General features: G+C 37.2%; 4 protein-coding genes across 5 annotated transcripts in view; 2 read left to right on the top strand and 2 right to left on the bottom strand.

Annotated features, from left to right (window-relative positions):
* Window positions 1-5,122, top strand: part of LOC109362845 (DDT domain-containing protein DDR4-like) — a 12,235-nt gene extending 7,113 nt beyond the window's left edge. The window contains exons 3-12 of the mRNA XM_019608896.1: window positions 1,352-1,438; window positions 1,530-1,567; window positions 1,641-1,722; window positions 1,930-2,036; window positions 2,148-2,313; window positions 2,402-2,494; window positions 2,623-2,746; window positions 3,584-3,626; window positions 3,740-3,934; window positions 4,014-5,122. Of these exons, the coding sequence (XP_019464441.1) occupies window positions 1,352-1,438; window positions 1,530-1,567; window positions 1,641-1,722; window positions 1,930-2,036; window positions 2,148-2,313; window positions 2,402-2,494; window positions 2,623-2,746; window positions 3,584-3,626; window positions 3,740-3,934; window positions 4,014-4,764 (1,686 nt within the window). The 3' untranslated portion in view covers window positions 4,765-5,122. The remainder of the gene's footprint in view (window positions 1-1,351; window positions 1,439-1,529; window positions 1,568-1,640; window positions 1,723-1,929; window positions 2,037-2,147; window positions 2,314-2,401; window positions 2,495-2,622; window positions 2,747-3,583; window positions 3,627-3,739; window positions 3,935-4,013) is intronic.
* LOC109340050 (AAA-ATPase At3g28540-like) lies at window positions 5,419-6,161 on the bottom strand (the record flags this gene model as incomplete). Its single annotated transcript, XM_019577647.1, has 1 exon — window positions 5,419-6,161. A coding segment is annotated over one exon (681 nt), but the record flags the coding sequence as incomplete, so codon positions are not given.
* LOC109362853 (DDT domain-containing protein DDR4-like) lies at window positions 6,181-10,017 on the top strand. Its single transcript, XM_019608906.1, has 10 exons — window positions 6,181-6,333; window positions 6,425-6,462; window positions 6,536-6,617; window positions 6,825-6,931; window positions 7,043-7,208; window positions 7,297-7,389; window positions 7,518-7,641; window positions 8,479-8,521; window positions 8,635-8,829; window positions 8,909-10,017. Exons 1-10 carry the CDS (start codon window positions 6,268-6,270, stop codon window positions 9,657-9,659), a joined length of 1,665 nt encoding a protein of 554 aa, XP_019464451.1. The 5' UTR covers window positions 6,181-6,267; the 3' UTR covers window positions 9,660-10,017.
* Window positions 10,078-12,136, bottom strand: LOC109362861 (AAA-ATPase ASD, mitochondrial-like). 2 transcript variants are annotated; one of them, XM_019608927.1, is made up of 2 exons: window positions 11,804-12,136; window positions 10,078-11,711 (listed from the first exon to the last, which is right to left on the bottom strand). In XM_019608927.1, the coding sequence occupies exons 1-2, from the start codon at window positions 11,806-11,808 to the stop codon at window positions 10,376-10,378; spliced, it is 1,341 nt and encodes a 446-aa protein (XP_019464472.1). In that variant the 5' UTR covers window positions 11,809-12,136; the 3' UTR covers window positions 10,078-10,375. The 2 variants fall into 2 exon arrangements, with proteins under 2 accessions (XP_019464472.1, XP_019464463.1); XM_019608918.1 differs by having other exon boundaries at window positions 10,314-11,067; window positions 11,140-12,133.

Below are 17,258 nucleotides of genomic sequence, written 5' to 3'. Positions count from 1 at the left end.
CTTTTCTTCATCTTGAATAAACAACTTCTCGGGATCTTCCATTCATCAAGAATCCCCTGTTTTTCTTCTTCAATTCTTCGAATTGCTTTAGATTCCTAGAATCCTACTTCTTCTCTATCAGAAGAACATGTAAGCAATTGAACATGTGAACTGGAATTTGGAAGAAGGAAGAAGAAAGGTATAACCAATTAAAAATCACATGGCCTAGGAAAATCAATGTGTTAAGTAGAAGGGAAAGAATGGGAGGTTAAATTAACCTAAAACCCTAGTGGAAAACCAGCCACTTATTAAAAAGAGGAGCAGAAAATACTTTTCTTCTATAAAATTAGGGTTCCACTCGCAATAAAACATGTAGTGGGTCATGATCCGCTATTTGCCCTCCGGTTTTGCTGCTATTTGACCTGCTATAGGCCCTACGGCCATCTGCACCGCTATCCCCAAAAGGAAGGACCAGTAAAAGAATTCTCAAAACTTTGGTTCTACAATTCTTACTAAAAGGTTTCTGACTTGAACTACATTTTCATAGAAGATTGAAATATTTTGCGAAAATTTGTGGTGAAAAGTTTTAAGGTTTAGCTCTTTATTGAAATCCCCGCGCTTCAGTGGTTTTTTTTTTTTAAATTAAAAAATATGAATTTTTTTCTATATTAAAGGCAGTTTACTCCATCTGTCCCTGTTCTAATGCGTTATGGACAGCGATAAACACAGGTGCCACAACTTACCTTTTTTTTGGCTTTAATATTATAACAACACCAATCTTGCAAGAGTCTCTTTTACATGGGCAGGCACATAGTTTGATAAATGTTACATATTTAGGAGAGAAGGAAAGTTGAGGTTTTTTGTTGTTTTAATGGTCACAGACTCACACAGTTCTAAATCTTGTAGAGGTGTCTGAAATTTTGTATTTAACTGCATTTGTGGCGAAGTAACCTTTTCTTTCTCAATGTCTATGACTATGCCTCTAGGAAATCAAAACTTTCCTATGGGTCCTGGATCTATCGAGTCATGTATATATAGAGGGACTAATAAAAATATGCTGATAATTGATTTCATCTAAATTTTTGATTGGGTTGAGTATTATAATGACATCAATCTTGCATTAGCCTATTGTAATGAGGTAGGTAGATATATTGTTTTAAGTGGTCATAGTATCATACAGTTCCAGGGTAAGAAATGTTTGAAGCTGTGATTTTAGCCACAGTTCTAGCGCAATAATCTCTCTCTCTCTCTCTCTCTCTCTCTCTCCCTCTCCCTCTCAAGGTCTATTCATGTATAAATCAGCAGTTACTTCTCCTTGTTATTGCAGAACTAATGCCAGTCCGATAATAACATTTATTAAACCTTTTGGTAGGCAATCCCTCCTATTACACGAATGGCACTCACACGGGATAGTTGGATAACTGTATTATGCAGGAAATTGAGAGCTTGGTGGCATTGGGTAATGACATACTTTTAGTCAGCAATCTGATATTTGATAGCATATATTTTATAAATTCTCGGGCTAATTAGATGTTGAAATTCAAATACAGGTTGCTGATGGGGATCTTCCAATTGTTGTTTCGCAAGGGTAACTATTCATGTTATGTGTAAAATTCCGGAATGTTAATTATGCATTTCCAATTCTCAAGCTAACATTACAGGGCGGAGATTGAAGCATATAAATCACTCGATCCTGGGGTTCGTGTTGTTATCCTAAAAGCATTATGTGACATTCGTGTTGAGGTACCACTAATGTTTATCTACATATATCTTACATTTTTTAATCTGAAACGGGTGACCTTTAATATGGTAGAATGATGTCCCTCCACTTGATGCTAGATTAAATGTTAATGGATGGTTATACCTCAGTTCATTATGCTGAGCACGGAATTAGTGATTATACTTTTTTCTAATGTACAAGCGAGCTCAAATTTGACTAATATTTTGCAGCAAGAAGATATCAAAAATTATATTGACAACTCACTCAAACATGGTGTTCATCTTTCAACATTCCGTAAAGAGCGCGTTGGAGGTGATTCACAGGGAATTTCTTATTGGTAATTTACTTTGCTTCCACTTCATCATGTTCCAAATTTGGATTCTTTTATTCGATCATTTATGTACATTTATGTCTGTGATTTTATTCATTTGAAATTTGATTAGTGCAGGTATGAAGATGACCCAATAATTGGTCATAGGTTGTACCGAGAAATTAAGAAAACTGAAATTGTTCAAGTGAAGAAAGGGAAAGCAAGAGGTTCCCAGGTTCTTTCTAATACATCATACCAATGGGAAGCAGTTGCTACCAATTTTGATGAATTTCAAGATGTTTCGGTGAGTTACTGAAGTTGATGAATATTCATGTTGGGTGGCTTGCTGCATTATATGTGAGTTTGATTAATTTATTCGTCTTCTTACACAGGAGAAGCTTTTCTCAAGTAAAAACAGAACCGAGGCTAGTGTGGGGAAAAAGCTGAAGATAAACATGCTTCCTGAGATTGAGAAAGATCATAAGGTACTCTAGGGTTGAAAAGATAAGGGCATTCCAAGAATTGAACTTGAAATTGTCCTTTTTTTGTTTGTAGTCCTCAGAATCTTAGTGCGTTCTACTCTGATACAAAATTAATTTGTATTTTTGCACAGAGGAAGGAGAAGATGCTGAAAAAGCAGCACAGACAAGCACTTCTTCTTGATAATTACATGATTGTTGATGGCCTTGCTCCTGGGCGTGCACTTCGTGATAGGAAACCAGTTACCTACACTTTTGGTTAGAGCAAAAAAGTTTCATTACTTTATTACAACTGGAGTTAATTTTTCATTGTATTGCAGTTGATGCCTGCATTGCATTTTGATTTAACTGCTGTAGTTGGCTTTTCATTCTATTGTTCTTTTTGCCAGGTTCACTGTAGTGTAGTGTCCTGTGTATTACAGTATTAGACCACACTTTTTTATTTTAAATTTGGGTTTTTTGAGTGTCCTCGGGCCGAAGTTACCTTCTCTTTTTTTGAAGCACTTATTGCTGGATCCATTGACCCATATCAACTAAATGCTTCCTGGGAAGTGTCTGGTTTTAGTAGTGTACTTTAGGGATTCACCCAAGCGACAGGGGTTGCTAAGTACTAGTTTAGATATGATGTACCGGAACTTTCTGATGGCTTTTGGATCACTCAATGAAGTCACCTGATCTGATTGTATGTCGCATCTGGCCCACTTTATCTTCTTTGAATCATGTTGGTTGAAGACCCAAAAAAACTAAAGTCACATTGGTTGCATCCTACCTTGATGGCAGTGAGGAAATTTGGAAGTGAATAATTCCAATGTTACATTTTTATGCGAGATGCAACTTCATTGACATTTTGTTTAAACTATATTATGTCCAAATATTTTTTGTCCTACAGTGACAGGGCAATGCTTTGAACCTATCATCTCTGGCAAACTACCCAAACCCCTTGTCACTAGCCCAATTAATGGATTTTTCAATCCAAAAAATTAACTCGAACTACTTAATCTTCTCCAGTTAGACAGGAGTCATCTTGCTCATCCTGAGTATCTGTTATGTGCTGATTGTTCACCATCCTAACTTTTGACATTACTGTGATTACAGATGATTACGATCAGTCCATCAATGAGGCAATTAAAGTAACCAAGTATGTGCTTATATCCTATCCTCCTAACTTTGTTTAGTGTTTTTTATAAAGAAGAAAAATGTTGGACGGAAACGGGCCACTTATGGCATATAAATCTGTTTCTTCTTTTTCAGACAGAAACAGTCATCCCCGGAACCTAGGCCCAGGAGAGAATCAGTAGCAAAACGTGAAGCTTTGACTAATGGTAAATTGAAGGGTCCTTCACATGCCCCCCAACATCAAAATTTCGGTACATCATCTCCGAAACTAACTGACTCTGATTATGATGAGGAAGTGGAAGAGCATCAAACTGACACATTGGATAGAAGGTGTGTACTATTAGTTTCTTTTAAATCGGTTCCAATTTCTTTTATCTAATTTTCACTAATCATTTCATTTTAATATCAGTAATCGTCGAAGAAAGAGACCTACCCGGTATTCAGAGAAAGAATTCGTTGAAGCAGTATTAGATGAGGCAGACTTTGACAGTGATGATGATATTGTTGGAGAAGCAGTATATGATGAAGAATATCTTGAGAAGCGTAAGCAGAGAATGAAGCATTCTAGTGGCTCTGAAGGGGATGAAGAATACCAGTGGGATGAAGATAATATCGAAGAGGAAGAAGAAGATTACGATGATGAAGATGAAGATTCCTCAAGCATCAGTGAGGATAGTGATGAACCTCGTAAAAGCAAGCAATTGCGAGGCCGTGCTAGGAGGGAAACTAGACGCAGGTCAGCGGATGAGATGCAGTCAGGTCTAAGACGCAGTAATAGGTCAACTAGAAATCGTATAAACTACCAGCAATATGAGGCATCAGAATCAGAAACGGAGTTTATTAAACCTGATAAGTCTAATGCGTCAGCTGACCAGTCGGACGCTAGTGAGAATGGTGAATGTATGATGGAAAGTGAAGATTCAGATGACAATGATGGTGAAGATCAGGAAATGAAAGTAGAGGATGAGCCTGCTACTACTTATCCTGCAGTAGAAGACATTGAACAAGACCAAAATCTGGAAAAATCAAGTAGTCCTGGTCAGGAGGAAGTTGAGGGTGTTGGAAAGAGACATTTCCTTGATCTAAATGAACTTGCCCCTACCTCTGGTTTTGATGATGGTCCAAATACAATCATGAAAGATGAAGACGCTGATTACTGAAGCTTCCCCTTCTTATTCGGAGCAGGTATGAGATTGTACTTTTCTCAGGGAAGCCAATGTGTATGATAATATATAACTATAAATTTTGTTATAAGCTAGAGGAAGTTATGACCAGGCTTCTTCCTATGGTGCATGATTTGCCCACCAGAAGCAGCATGATGCTGAGTCATGTAGATTAGGTATTTGTTATTTTTGTTTTTAGTATCTCTACATTCAAAGGGTCTACAAAATGAATGAGAAAGTGTTGGGGGTTAGTTATTTAGCCCCTTCAATCCATGTGCAATAACTGTTTAACAGGTACTGTAACTTTAAAAGGACATGCCTTTCAATTTATCAAGTTCTATGGTTCTGCTTTTCTGTAACTCTAGTGATCAACAATCAAGTTCTATGGTTCACGAGTGGCATCCTCTTCATATTAACCACACTGACTAAACATGTCAATTGTTTTTGTCCATGTTTAAATTACGTTTTAGGCACACAAAAAAACATATTTAGAACTATTGTTGTCACCTTAACAGTTTAGTTACTTTGTTAAAAATAAAGTTTTAGAGGGAAATTATCCTAATTAACAATAAATTTTATTAATATCCAACACAAGTTCTAGATGATTCCCAAAAGTAGGAGGATTTGATTGGATATCAAATATTAATCTCTACTTTTGTTCCACATGAACCTCAGAAAGATAACACCAATAATGCACTCTCACCTGCTTTGGTTCATTGCTTGGTCACTTTCATTATCCTATTATCCTCATGCAACTCACCATTTTCCTTGATGTGACTGCCATGCTTCACATTCTCATCTTCCTTGATGAGACTACTCTGTCTCAGGCTCAACAGGTCCTCATCTTTTGTAGTCTCAAGTGCTTCAATGAAGTTAGAAAGACACTTATCTGCATCATCCATAGGAGACTTTGGCATAAGGTTCTCAGCAACATCAGCTGGTGTAATCTTAATCTCACTCAGCAGCCTCTTAATTGTGTCAAACATTGGATGAGTCTCAATCTTAAAGCAGTTATTTGCAAGCACTTTAAACCCTTCAAAAGTACAATAAGAAAGCTCAACATGTTTGTCCATTCTACCTCTTCTGATGAGTGCTGGATCAAGCTTCTCCACATAGTTAGTTGTGAACACAATCAACCTCTCCCCTCCACATGCTGACCATATCCCATCTATGAAATTCAGCAGCCCGGAAAGTGTCACCTTGCTACCACTGCTTCCTTCTTCCTTCACTTCTTTCCTTAAACTGACTTCTGAATTCGACTTATCATTCTCATCATCTGAAAACTTATCTCCCTTTTTCTTCCTCTGTCCTGTAAGATCAAGTGAACAATCAATGTCTTCAATAACAATTATAGACTTAGTAGTTGTCTCAATCAAAAGCTTCCTCAGCTCTATTCATGTATAAATCAGCAGTTACTTCTCCTTGTTATTGCAGAACTAATGCCAGTCCGATAATAACATTTATTAAACCTTTTGGTAGGCAATCCCTCCTATTACACGAATGGCACTCACACGGGATAGTTGGATAACTGTATTATGCAGGAAATTGAGAGCTTGGTGGCATTGGGTAATGACATACTTTTAGTCAGCAATCTGATATTTGATAGCATATATTTTATAAATTCTCGGGCTAATTAGATGTTGAAATTCAAATACAGGTTGCTGATGGGGATCTTCCAATTGTTGTTTCGCAAGGGTAACTATTCATGTTATGTGTAAAATTCCGGAATGTTAATTATGCATTTCCAATTCTCAAGCTAACATTACAGGGCGGAGATTGAAGCATATAAATCACTCGATCCTGGGGTTCGTGTTGTTATCCTAAAAGCATTATGTGACATTCGTGTTGAGGTACCACTAATGTTTATCTACATATATCTTACATTTTTTAATCTGAAACGGGTGACCTTTAATATGGTAGAATGATGTCCCTCCACTTGATGCTAGATTAAATGTTAATGGATGGTTATACCTCAGTTCATTATGCTGAGCACGGAATTAGTGATTATACTTTTTTCTAATGTACAAGCGAGCTCAAATTTGACTAATATTTTGCAGCAAGAAGATATCAAAAATTATATTGACAACTCACTCAAACATGGTGTTCATCTTTCAACATTCCGTAAAGAGCGCGTTGGAGGTGATTCACAGGGAATTTCTTATTGGTAATTTACTTTGCTTCCACTTCATCATGTTCCAAATTTGGATTCTTTTATTCGATCATTTATGTACATTTATGTCTGTGATTTTATTCATTTGAAATTTGATTAGTGCAGGTATGAAGATGACCCAATAATTGGTCATAGGTTGTACCGAGAAATTAAGAAAACTGAAATTGTTCAAGTGAAGAAAGGGAAAGCAAGAGGTTCCCAGGTTCTTTCTAATACATCATACCAATGGGAAGCAGTTGCTACCAATTTTGATGAATTTCAAGATGTTTCGGTGAGTTACTGAAGTTGATGAATATTCATGTTGGGTGGCTTGCTGCATTATATGTGAGTTTGATTAATTTATTCGTCTTCTTACACAGGAGAAGCTTTTCTCAAGTAAAAACAGAACCGAGGCTAGTGTGGGGAAAAAGCTGAAGATAAACATGCTTCCTGAGATTGAGAAAGATCATAAGGTACTCTAGGGTTGAAAAGATAAGGGCATTCCAAGAATTGAACTTGAAATTGTCCTTTTTTTGTTTGTAGTCCTCAGAATCTTAGTGCGTTCTACTCTGATACAAAATTAATTTGTATTTTTGCACAGAGGAAGGAGAAGATGCTGAAAAAGCAGCACAGACAAGCACTTCTTCTTGATAATTACATGATTGTTGATGGCCTTGCTCCTGGGCGTGCACTTCGTGATAGGAAACCAGTTACCTACACTTTTGGTTAGAGCAAAAAAGTTTCATTACTTTATTACAACTGGAGTTAATTTTTCATTGTATTGCAGTTGATGCCTGCATTGCATTTTGATTTAACTGCTGTAGTTGGCTTTTCATTCTATTGTTCTTTTTGCCAGGTTCACTGTAGTGTAGTGTCCTGTGTATTACAGTATTAGACCACACTTTTTTATTTTAAATTTGGGTTTTTTGAGTGTCCTCGGGCCGAAGTTACCTTCTCTTTTTTTGAAGCACTTATTGCTGGATCCATTGACCCATATCAACTAAATGCTTCCTGGGAAGTGTCTGGTTTTAGTAGTGTACTTTAGGGATTCACCCAAGCGACAGGGGTTGCTAAGTACTAGTTTAGATATGATGTACCGGAACTTTCTGATGGCTTTTGGATCACTCAATGAAGTCACCTGATCTGATTGTATGTCGCATCTGGCCCACTTTATCTTCTTTGAATCATGTTGGTTGAAGACCCAAAAAAACTAAAGTCACATTGGTTGCATCCTACCTTGATGGCAGTGAGGAAATTTGGAAGTGAATAATTCCAATGTTACATTTTTATGCGAGATGCAACTTCATTGACATTTTGTTTAAACTATATTATGTCCAAATATTTTTTGTCCTACAGTGACAGGGCAATGCTTTGAACCTATCATCTCTGGCAAACTACCCAAACCCCTTGTCACTAGCCCAATTAATGGATTTTTCAATCCAAAAAATTAACTCGAACTACTTAATCTTCTCCAGTTAGACAGGAGTCATCTTGCTCATCCTGAGTATCTGTTATGTGCTGATTGTTCACCATCCTAACTTTTGACATTACTGTGATTACAGATGATTACGATCAGTCCATCAATGAGGCAATTAAAGTAACCAAGTATGTGCTTATATCCTATCCTCCTAACTTTGTTTAGTGTTTTTTATAAAGAAGAAAAATGTTGGACGGAAACGGGCCACTTATGGCATATAAATCTGTTTCTTCTTTTTCAGACAGAAACAGTCATCCCCGGAACCTAGGCCCAGGAGAGAATCAGTAGCAAAACGTGAAGCTTTGACTAATGGTAAATTGAAGGGTCCTTCACATGCCCCCCAACATCAAAATTTCGGTACATCATCTCCGAAACTAACTGACTCTGATTATGATGAGGAAGTGGAAGAGCATCAAACTGACACATTGGATAGAAGGTGTGTACTATTAGTTTCTTTTAAATCGGTTCCAATTTCTTTTATCTAATTTTCACTAATCATTTCATTTTAATATCAGTAATCGTCGAAGAAAGAGACCTACCCGGTATTCAGAGAAAGAATTCGTTGAAGCAGTATTAGATGAGGCAGACTTTGACAGTGATGATGATATTGTTGGAGAAGCAGTATATGATGAAGAATATCTTGAGAAGCGTAAGCAGAGAATGAAGCATTCTAGTGGCTCTGAAGGGGATGAAGAATACCAGTGGGATGAAGATAATATCGAAGAGGAAGAAGAAGATTACGATGATGAAGATGAAGATTCCTCAAGCATCAGTGAGGATAGTGATGAACCTCGTAAAAGCAAGCAATTGCGAGGCCGTGCTAGGAGGGAAACTAGACGCAGGTCAGCGGATGAGATGCAGTCAGGTCTAAGACGCAGTAATAGGTCAACTAGAAATCGTATAAACTACCAGCAATATGAGGCATCAGAATCAGAAACGGAGTTTATTAAACCTGATAAGTCTAATGCGTCAGCTGACCAGTCGGACGCTAGTGAGAATGGTGAATGTATGATGGAAAGTGAAGATTCAGATGACAATGATGGTGAAGATCAGGAAATGAAAGTAGAGGATGAGCCTGCTACTACTTATCCTGCAGTAGAAGACATTGAACAAGACCAAAATCTGGAAAAATCAAGTAGTCCTGGTCAGGAGGAAGTTGAGGGTGTTGGAAAGAGACATTTCCTTGATCTAAATGAACTTGCCCCTACCTCTGGTTTTGATGATGGTCCAAATACAATCATGAAAGATGAAGACGCTGATTACTGAAGCTTCCCCTTCTTATTCGGAGCAGGTATGAGATTGTACTTTTCTCAGGGAAGCCAATGTGTATGATAATATATAACTATAAATTTTGTTATAAGCTAGAGGAAGTTATGACCAGGCTTCTTCCTATGGTGCATGATTTGCCCACCAGAAGCAGCATGATGCTGAGTCATGTAGATTAGGTATTTGTTATTTTTGTTTTTAGTATCTCTACATTCAAAGGGTCTACAAAATGAATGAGAAAGTGTTGGGGGTTAGTTATTTAGCCCCTTCAATCCATGTGCAATAACTGTTTAACAGGTACTGTAACTTTAAAAGGACATGCCTTTCAATTTATCAAGTTCTATGGTTCTGCTTTTCTGTAACTCTAGTGATCAACAATCAAGTTCTATGGTTCACGAGTGGCATCCTCTTCATATTAACCACACTGACTAAACATGTCAATTGTTTTTGTCCATGTTTAAATTACGTTTTAGGCACACAAAAAAACATATTTAGAACTATTGTTGTCACCTTAACAGTTTAGTTACTTTGTTAAAAATAAAGTTTTAGAGGGAAATTATCCTAATTAACAATAAATTTTATTAATATCCAACACAAGTTCTAGATGATTCCCAAAAGTAGGAGGATTTGATTGGATATCAAATATTAATCTCTACTTTTGTTCCACATGAACCTCAGAAAGATAACACCAATAATGCACTCTCACCTGCTTTGGTTCATTGCTTGGTCACTTTCATTATCCTATTATCCTCATGCAACTCACCATTTTCCTTGATGTGACTGCCATGCTTCACATTCTCATCTTCCTTGATGAGACTACTCTGTCTCAGGCTCAACAGGTCCTCATCTTTTGTAGTCTCAAGTGCTTCAATGAAGTTAGAAAGACACTTATCTGCATCATCCATAGGAGACTTTGGCATAAGGTTCTCAGCAACATCAGCTGGTGTAATCTTAATCTCACTCAGCAGCCTCTTAATTGTGTCAAACATTGGATGAGTCTCAATCTTAAAGCAGTTATTTGCAAGCACTTTAAACCCTTCAAAAGTACAATAAGAAAGCTCAACATGTTTGTCCATTCTACCTCTTCTGATGAGTGCTGGATCAAGCTTCTCCACATAGTTAGTTGTGAACACAATCAACCTCTCCCCTCCACATGCTGACCATATCCCATCTATGAAATTCAGCAGCCCGGAAAGTGTCACCTTGCTACCACTGCTTCCTTCTTCCTTCACTTCTTTCCTTAAACTGACTTCTGAATTCGACTTATCATTCTCATCATCTGAAAACTTATCTCCCTTTTTCTTCCTCTGTCCTGTAAGATCAAGTGAACAATCAATGTCTTCAATAACAATTATAGACTTAGTAGTTGTCTCAATCAAAAGCTTCCTCAGCTCAGTGTTGTCCTTCACTGCAGTGAGCTCCAAGTCATAGACATCATAGGCCAACAAATTAGCCATTGCTGCAATCATAGTGGACTTACCTGTACCAGGAGGGCCATAAAGAAGATAACCCCTCTTCCACGCCTTCCCGATCCTTGCATAAAACTCCTTACTCTTACTGAAAGTAACCAAATCCTCAATGATCTCGCGCTTCTTCTCTGATTCCATGGCCATTGTTTCGAACGTCGCAGGATGCTCAAACACAATGTGGCTCCACATAGTTTGCTTATAACTTGGCCACTTATAACCTGGACTATTGGTGTAAAGTTTCCTTTGCCTGTTCCTCAATCGAATCTCCTTCCCTTCCTTCATCACATGCTCCAGATATGAACCTGTAACTATACCCCTATACTTTTTATGAAAATTCAGCTTATAGAACCTCTTCTCTTGTTCTTGGTAATAAGACATGGACCTTGTTGGTGACATAACCTTACTACAAACCCACCAAACTTTCACACCTTTATACTCATCAGTTACTCTCTCATACTCATCCATGGTTAACACCAAGTTGCAGCTATCTTTTCCCATCTCAGCTTTGAGCCTCTTAGCACTCTTTGATGTATTGGCACTGAGGTATGCCTCAACAGCAGCATAGGCATCACTTCTCTTCAACCTGTCTCCCAAGAATTCATGGAAGGAGATTGTAATGTAAGGGTAGAAGTAGCCCATGATGTTGTGTGTGTACATGTCTAAGAAACGTGTTACCTCATAGGGACAATATTGGCGTATGATTGCCCACATGAACATGAAGCTGGCTAAGGTTGAACCCATTGTTGTCCACATCTCAGTCATCTTGAAAGGCATCATTTTTTGGTCTTGGAATTTTGAACTCTCTTTGTGTTGTTTCAGCTAGCTTATAGAACATAACTATGTAGCTATAAAGTGCAACTCCAAGTTGGCTTTGTGTGTTAATTAGTGTATGAAAAAGTGAGGAAAAAAGAAAGAGAACGTGGGTTGGATGAGAAATAAAGGATCTATGTTTATAAGCAAAATGAGTCAAATGACACTAGCAGCACCAGTTAAGTTTTTTTATGTATAATATATTAATAACTATGTTGCTACTTGGAATATGCGGATACAGCATATCATTTTATATTTGTATAAAGTTACCCTTTTATATTTCTTGTCCAATACTATTTTGACACTGGTTTGGGATATAAAAAAAGTTCTCTATGAGCACATTGATACTCTATATTAGGTCCTAAATGTTATTTTCAAATATTTGCCATCTCAAACAGTATGTGCAACATAGAGTTTTATATAGTTTCATTAGCCTGTATAACCTACAATTAAGGAGATAGGTATGAGTGCAGTGTGTGAGACAAATAGTAGAGCTCAATATCATTTTTAAAACTAGAGAGTGTGAATGTGTTAGGATTTAGGCTATATGAAGGTTAACTACTACAATGAGTCCTTGGACGCTATATCTCTAGTTCAAAGTCATCTACCATAACGGAGAGAGAAGAACTCATATGCTCACTATCTTGCAAACAAAATGAGCTTCTTCTTCATCTTCTTTTAATGTAATAGTATGTATTGGAGCATGGTGCACATGGTGACTTGCCAACCAAGCAAGATAAGCATGGTGAACATGGTGACTTGCCAATAAAGTAACATGGTAATGCATTACATGATCCTAGCAAAACCACCCAAGGTTTACCCCATGGTCCAGCACGAGTCATTGGCCCAAACAGCACAGTCAGAATACTATGCACCATGACGCATCAGGGTCAAGACCTTGACCGAGGCAGTACAATCAGAGTAGCTCAAGTCACGCCAAGCATCAGGCGTAGGTCCCTTGGTCAGGCTGCTCGAGTCAGACGCAGGTCCCTCGGTCAGGCTGCTCAAGTCAGGCGCATGTCCCTCGGTCAGGCTGCTCGATTCAGGCGCAGGTCCCTCGAACAAGCTGCTCGAGCAGGCGCAGGTCCCTCGGTTAGGTTGCTTGAGTGAGGTGCACTTCCCTCGGACAGTTCACTCAGCATGATGCATCAGGCCAGACTAGGCGAGGCGCACCAAATCAGTTTGATGAGGCCCATCAGGCGCACCAAATCAGTTTGATGAGGCCCATCAGGCGCACCAGCATTATACGACTAGACTTGTGACCCTGATGCACCAAACGCCAAGCTTGGCGCACCAGCATTACACAGTCAATTTGTGACCCTGCGCACCAAACGCCAAGCCTGGCGCATCAACGTTATACGGCCAGGCTCGTGACCCTGGCCAACCTTGGCGCACCAAATTCCTCCCTGGGCCATGAAACATCCTCGGTCAGAATTTACACACTTGGACTATTAATTGGCACATGTGTTTTATATGGGCACTATTTGTATATTCTAGAAAGGTCTTCATTACGAGTTAGTTAAGTGAGTTTGTTAGTTAGGGATTTTACCACTTTTAGTTAGGTTGCTTCCTTTACAAGCAACCGTAAGGTTGAACCATTTTGTATATAAGTAAGCGTATGACTTATGAACAAAAACACCCAGAAAAGGAAATAGAATCATGAGGTATATTGAGTCACAAATTCGCAATAGTATGGAAACCGAATGAACTAATATATATTACATTGTAATGTCATTAGAACATGACACCTTAGGCCTTAGCTGTTTTTTCTAGATTCATTCAGTACCAAAAAAATATATACGTTGATTCAGTGATTGCTAAAATGTGAACTATAAGATAGTTCGTTTGGATGCGAACTGTGTTTCCACTGTTGGATTAAAGTATGTGGTAACTGGATACCGTTATTTAATTTTTTTATGGACATGCAGAAGTCGATATTATCTTTTACGACTTCTGACGTCATGACACACAACCCCGACTTCCGTGTGGGGTTTTGGCAAATCTCTGAAGTCGTGAAATAAGTCACCGACTTTCATGCATAAGTCGGGAAACACATGTCCGACTTTTGATCTTCTGCTTCATGTGCAATGAAGGAAGATAAGATGACTTTTGTCTCTAATCTATGGAGGAGGAAATACAAAATCTTCTGCTTCAAAACAATGATATTGATTATTTGAAGAGATTGGAGAGTATTGGCTTATCCTTTTTTTAGATTGGAGAGTATTAGCTGATTTTTGGAGACGGTGGACAGTTCTGTTTTTTTCCTCGCACCAGAGTCCTTCATAGATAGAACAACCTTATGCTGCTCTTCATTGGTTTCCTTCTACTCCAATTTCACAAATAATTCATGCTTCCCCTTCTCCATTTTCTGCACTGGAGTACCTCCATTCTCAACCAATCTTCGTTTCTTAATTTTTTCTTGGTTATGTTCAAGATTTGGTGTACGAATGTGCTACGTTTGGATGGTACCCATACTGAAGTCGGGGACCACTTTCACGACTTAAGAAGTCAGGATTCTCTATCCCGACTTTCATTAAAAATTTTGCTGTCGGTAACTGATTGAAAATCAATGGCACACATTCATATCCAATTCATCTGATGGCGGTTAAACAGTTCGCTTGCATGCGAACTTTTCACTAGTTCGCAGGTTAGATGCCACCCGTTGATTCAGTGTATTATGTTGTGTCGTATTGGATATATGGAAGGAAAAGAGAGCTATATATGGAACTGAGAAAAGAACAAACAAAACCAAATGTTGATCCTGTTCATGAATGTTTACTTGAAGTTGGTACTTGGTTGTCAACGTGGGTTCTCAACATAACACATAATGGGGTCCTTCTCATGTTAACACTAGTTAATTTTTCATGTACCTTTGTCTACTTCTCATTGTTTCATATAAGACTTGTCATTTTCCCAATTTGTTGAAACATAAACAAAGATGAGTAGTTGAAGGAGATAAAGTCACAACACCACTCATGCTTTCCAAATTAGATCCATGTTAGATGTCTATATAATTTTTTTCCTTTTTAATAATCTCCTCAAACATTATTGTTAAACATGTATTCGCATATTTACACTATCACTATATTATATGTGTGATTGAGAAATGATATATTGAGCGTGTATAAAATTTTATTAAATATATATTACACTCTAAAACTATTTGGAATGTTAAACTTCAGTCTAAATATACGAATATTGGGAAATTACAATGACAGAACTTAACATAATTTTCAACACATTAATTAAGGTTCCATGGTGCGACAAATTGATCATAATATTGAGACTTAGAATAGAAATTGAAACTTAAAGATGGAATTATAAAGTTTTGAAGTCCAAATCACAATTCTATTGAAATTACTTCATAACTAAAATTACACACGTCCAATTCCTACTCCTTGTCTTTTTTTTTATAAGTAACAAATTTTATCCACCCACCCCTAAACAAAAATCAAAGAGAACACAACCAATACTCTAACAATAAAAAAAGACAACAATAATAGCTTCCACACTTAAAATTAGATTAGAAACTCATTCCAATCAATATATATTTGTAGTCTTATATCTCCATTGAACTCATATACATGATTTGATAGTGTCCATAAACTACTCCAAACATGTTTCCCTTTTATTAAATATCATGTCATTCCTGCAAATTCAAAGAGATCAAATGCCAACCATCCAAATTACCGAGAAAGCTTCCCTCAAAATCCTGCCCGACCCTAGGTAGAAATGTTGCAATAGATGTTCCTTACTACTTGTGGGTAAGACCACGACAATACCCATCTAATGGTAGAAAAGCTGTCATATATGATAGGAGAAATGACAAAAGAAAAAAAGTGGTTTAGAGTTTCTTGGATAGGTTAATCTTATAAGGGATTCTAACCAACATGATCCTCCAAATAAGCATCTGATCTTTCAAAGGCGTCAGGAGTTCTAACCAATTTTCATATCTTTTGTTCCTCGGTGTTAGAATCACCTTTTTTCCAATTAACATTGTATGACGATTTGACCATATAAGAATGAGAAGTATCGTGAGGCCAAATCCATTTATCTACTACATCTTCCTGAATAACGAATAGGGCTAATAATCTATAAAAGTTCCTCAATCAAAGATTTTTCCCATTCAAAAATGTTCTTTCATTTAGGGGATAGTCCAATACCAAATTCCGTCCACTCAACTCCCCAACTGACCAATTAGAGCTTATTTATTCGTACACGGGTTGAATAATCTTCCAAAAGAGTCCTTCAAAGTTGAGTTTCCCACCCAATTATCCAACCAGTATCTAGTGTTAAGACCATTACCTACCACTTTTTTAAGCCATTGGTCGTACTCCCATATGCATTAGTTAGATCATACAACACCTTCTTTAGATCTCTCCATCATAACGAAGTCGAATAATCACCACTATAATCTTTGTAACTTGCCTCATAGACACCCTGTTGTTTGTACTTAGACTTTAAAACTCTAACCCAAAGGAAATCACCTACTCCTCCTCGTCTCTTAATTATGATTCCGTACTTTAGAATTGAGTTCAGTGAATCTCTAAAAAACACAACACTTTCCTCTCCTTATCTATTCATCAAATATGTCTCATCTTCCTCTTCTTTACTCGAACATCTTATCCTTGACATGTAACCTACCATATTTTATTCTAAAGGGCTTCTTGTGATTTGTATATGAAATCAGAGACTTATAGTCACACATTCCATTGAATCACTACCACCGAGTCACAGGATATTCATTTTCTTCTCTTGTTATGTTGTAAATCTCCATGGCACTCTCTTTTACTCTTCCCTCCATTGTCTACGTCATATACTCTCTTTAAGCATGAAAAATTTACCAACGTGAAAATTTTACTTACATACAAGTTTCAAGTATGAATGTCTCCTCGAGTCTCAACAAAGAAAGGATAATGTTAAGTGCTATAAAGTCTCATTAAAATGCTAATATGTTTACTATTTTCAACAACCTTAGTTTGAATTCTAAGAAAGAAAAACAAAAAATCTAAGTTTTGTGGTGATCATTAAATACATCTGCCACTTATTCCAAAATAAGTTTCATATTGTTTAACTCATTCTCACAGACATAATAAATCTCATCTCACATGTTTCAGTTTCTTGACATAATTAAAATATCTATGAAGTTATTCATCTTATTATTTATTGATTTTCATATGGAACCTTAATATTAATCTCATTATTCTATAAGAAAGAACACTTATAATGGAAAATTATATAAAAGAGAATCCTTATTAAAACAACTAAGTAAATATGAGAAAAATATGTAAGCACTGATAGGGTAAGAGTTTTATATACC

Source organism: Lupinus angustifolius, chromosome LG01, assembly GCF_001865875.1.
Source record: "Lupinus angustifolius cultivar Tanjil chromosome LG01, LupAngTanjil_v1.0, whole genome shotgun sequence".
Lineage (NCBI taxonomy): Eukaryota > Viridiplantae > Streptophyta > Magnoliopsida > Fabales > Fabaceae > Lupinus > Lupinus angustifolius.
Note: the sequence above shows the minus strand (reverse complement) of the source record. Positions and strands in the feature narration are given on the sequence as shown.

Excerpts from the sequence above, each read along its gene's own strand:
- LOC109362853 (XM_019608906.1), top strand. The coding sequence starts at position 6,268 with ATGGCACTCACACGGGATAGTTGGATAACTGTATTATGCAGGAAATTG. Across the intron at positions 6,334-6,424 it reads TGAGAGCTTGGTGGCATTGG|GTTGCTGATGGGGATCTTCC; the intron begins GTAATGACATAC and ends ATTCAAATACAG. Across the intron at positions 7,209-7,296 it reads ATGAATTTCAAGATGTTTCG|GAGAAGCTTTTCTCAAGTAA; the intron begins GTGAGTTACTGA and ends CTTCTTACACAG.
- LOC109362861 (XM_019608918.1), bottom strand. The coding sequence starts at position 11,905 with ATGATGCCTTTCAAGATGACTGAGATGTGGACAACAATGGGTTCAACC. Across the intron at positions 11,068-11,139 it reads TTATGGCCCTCCTGGTACAG|TGAAGGACAACACTGAGCTG; the intron begins GTAAGTCCACTA and ends AGCTCACTGCAG.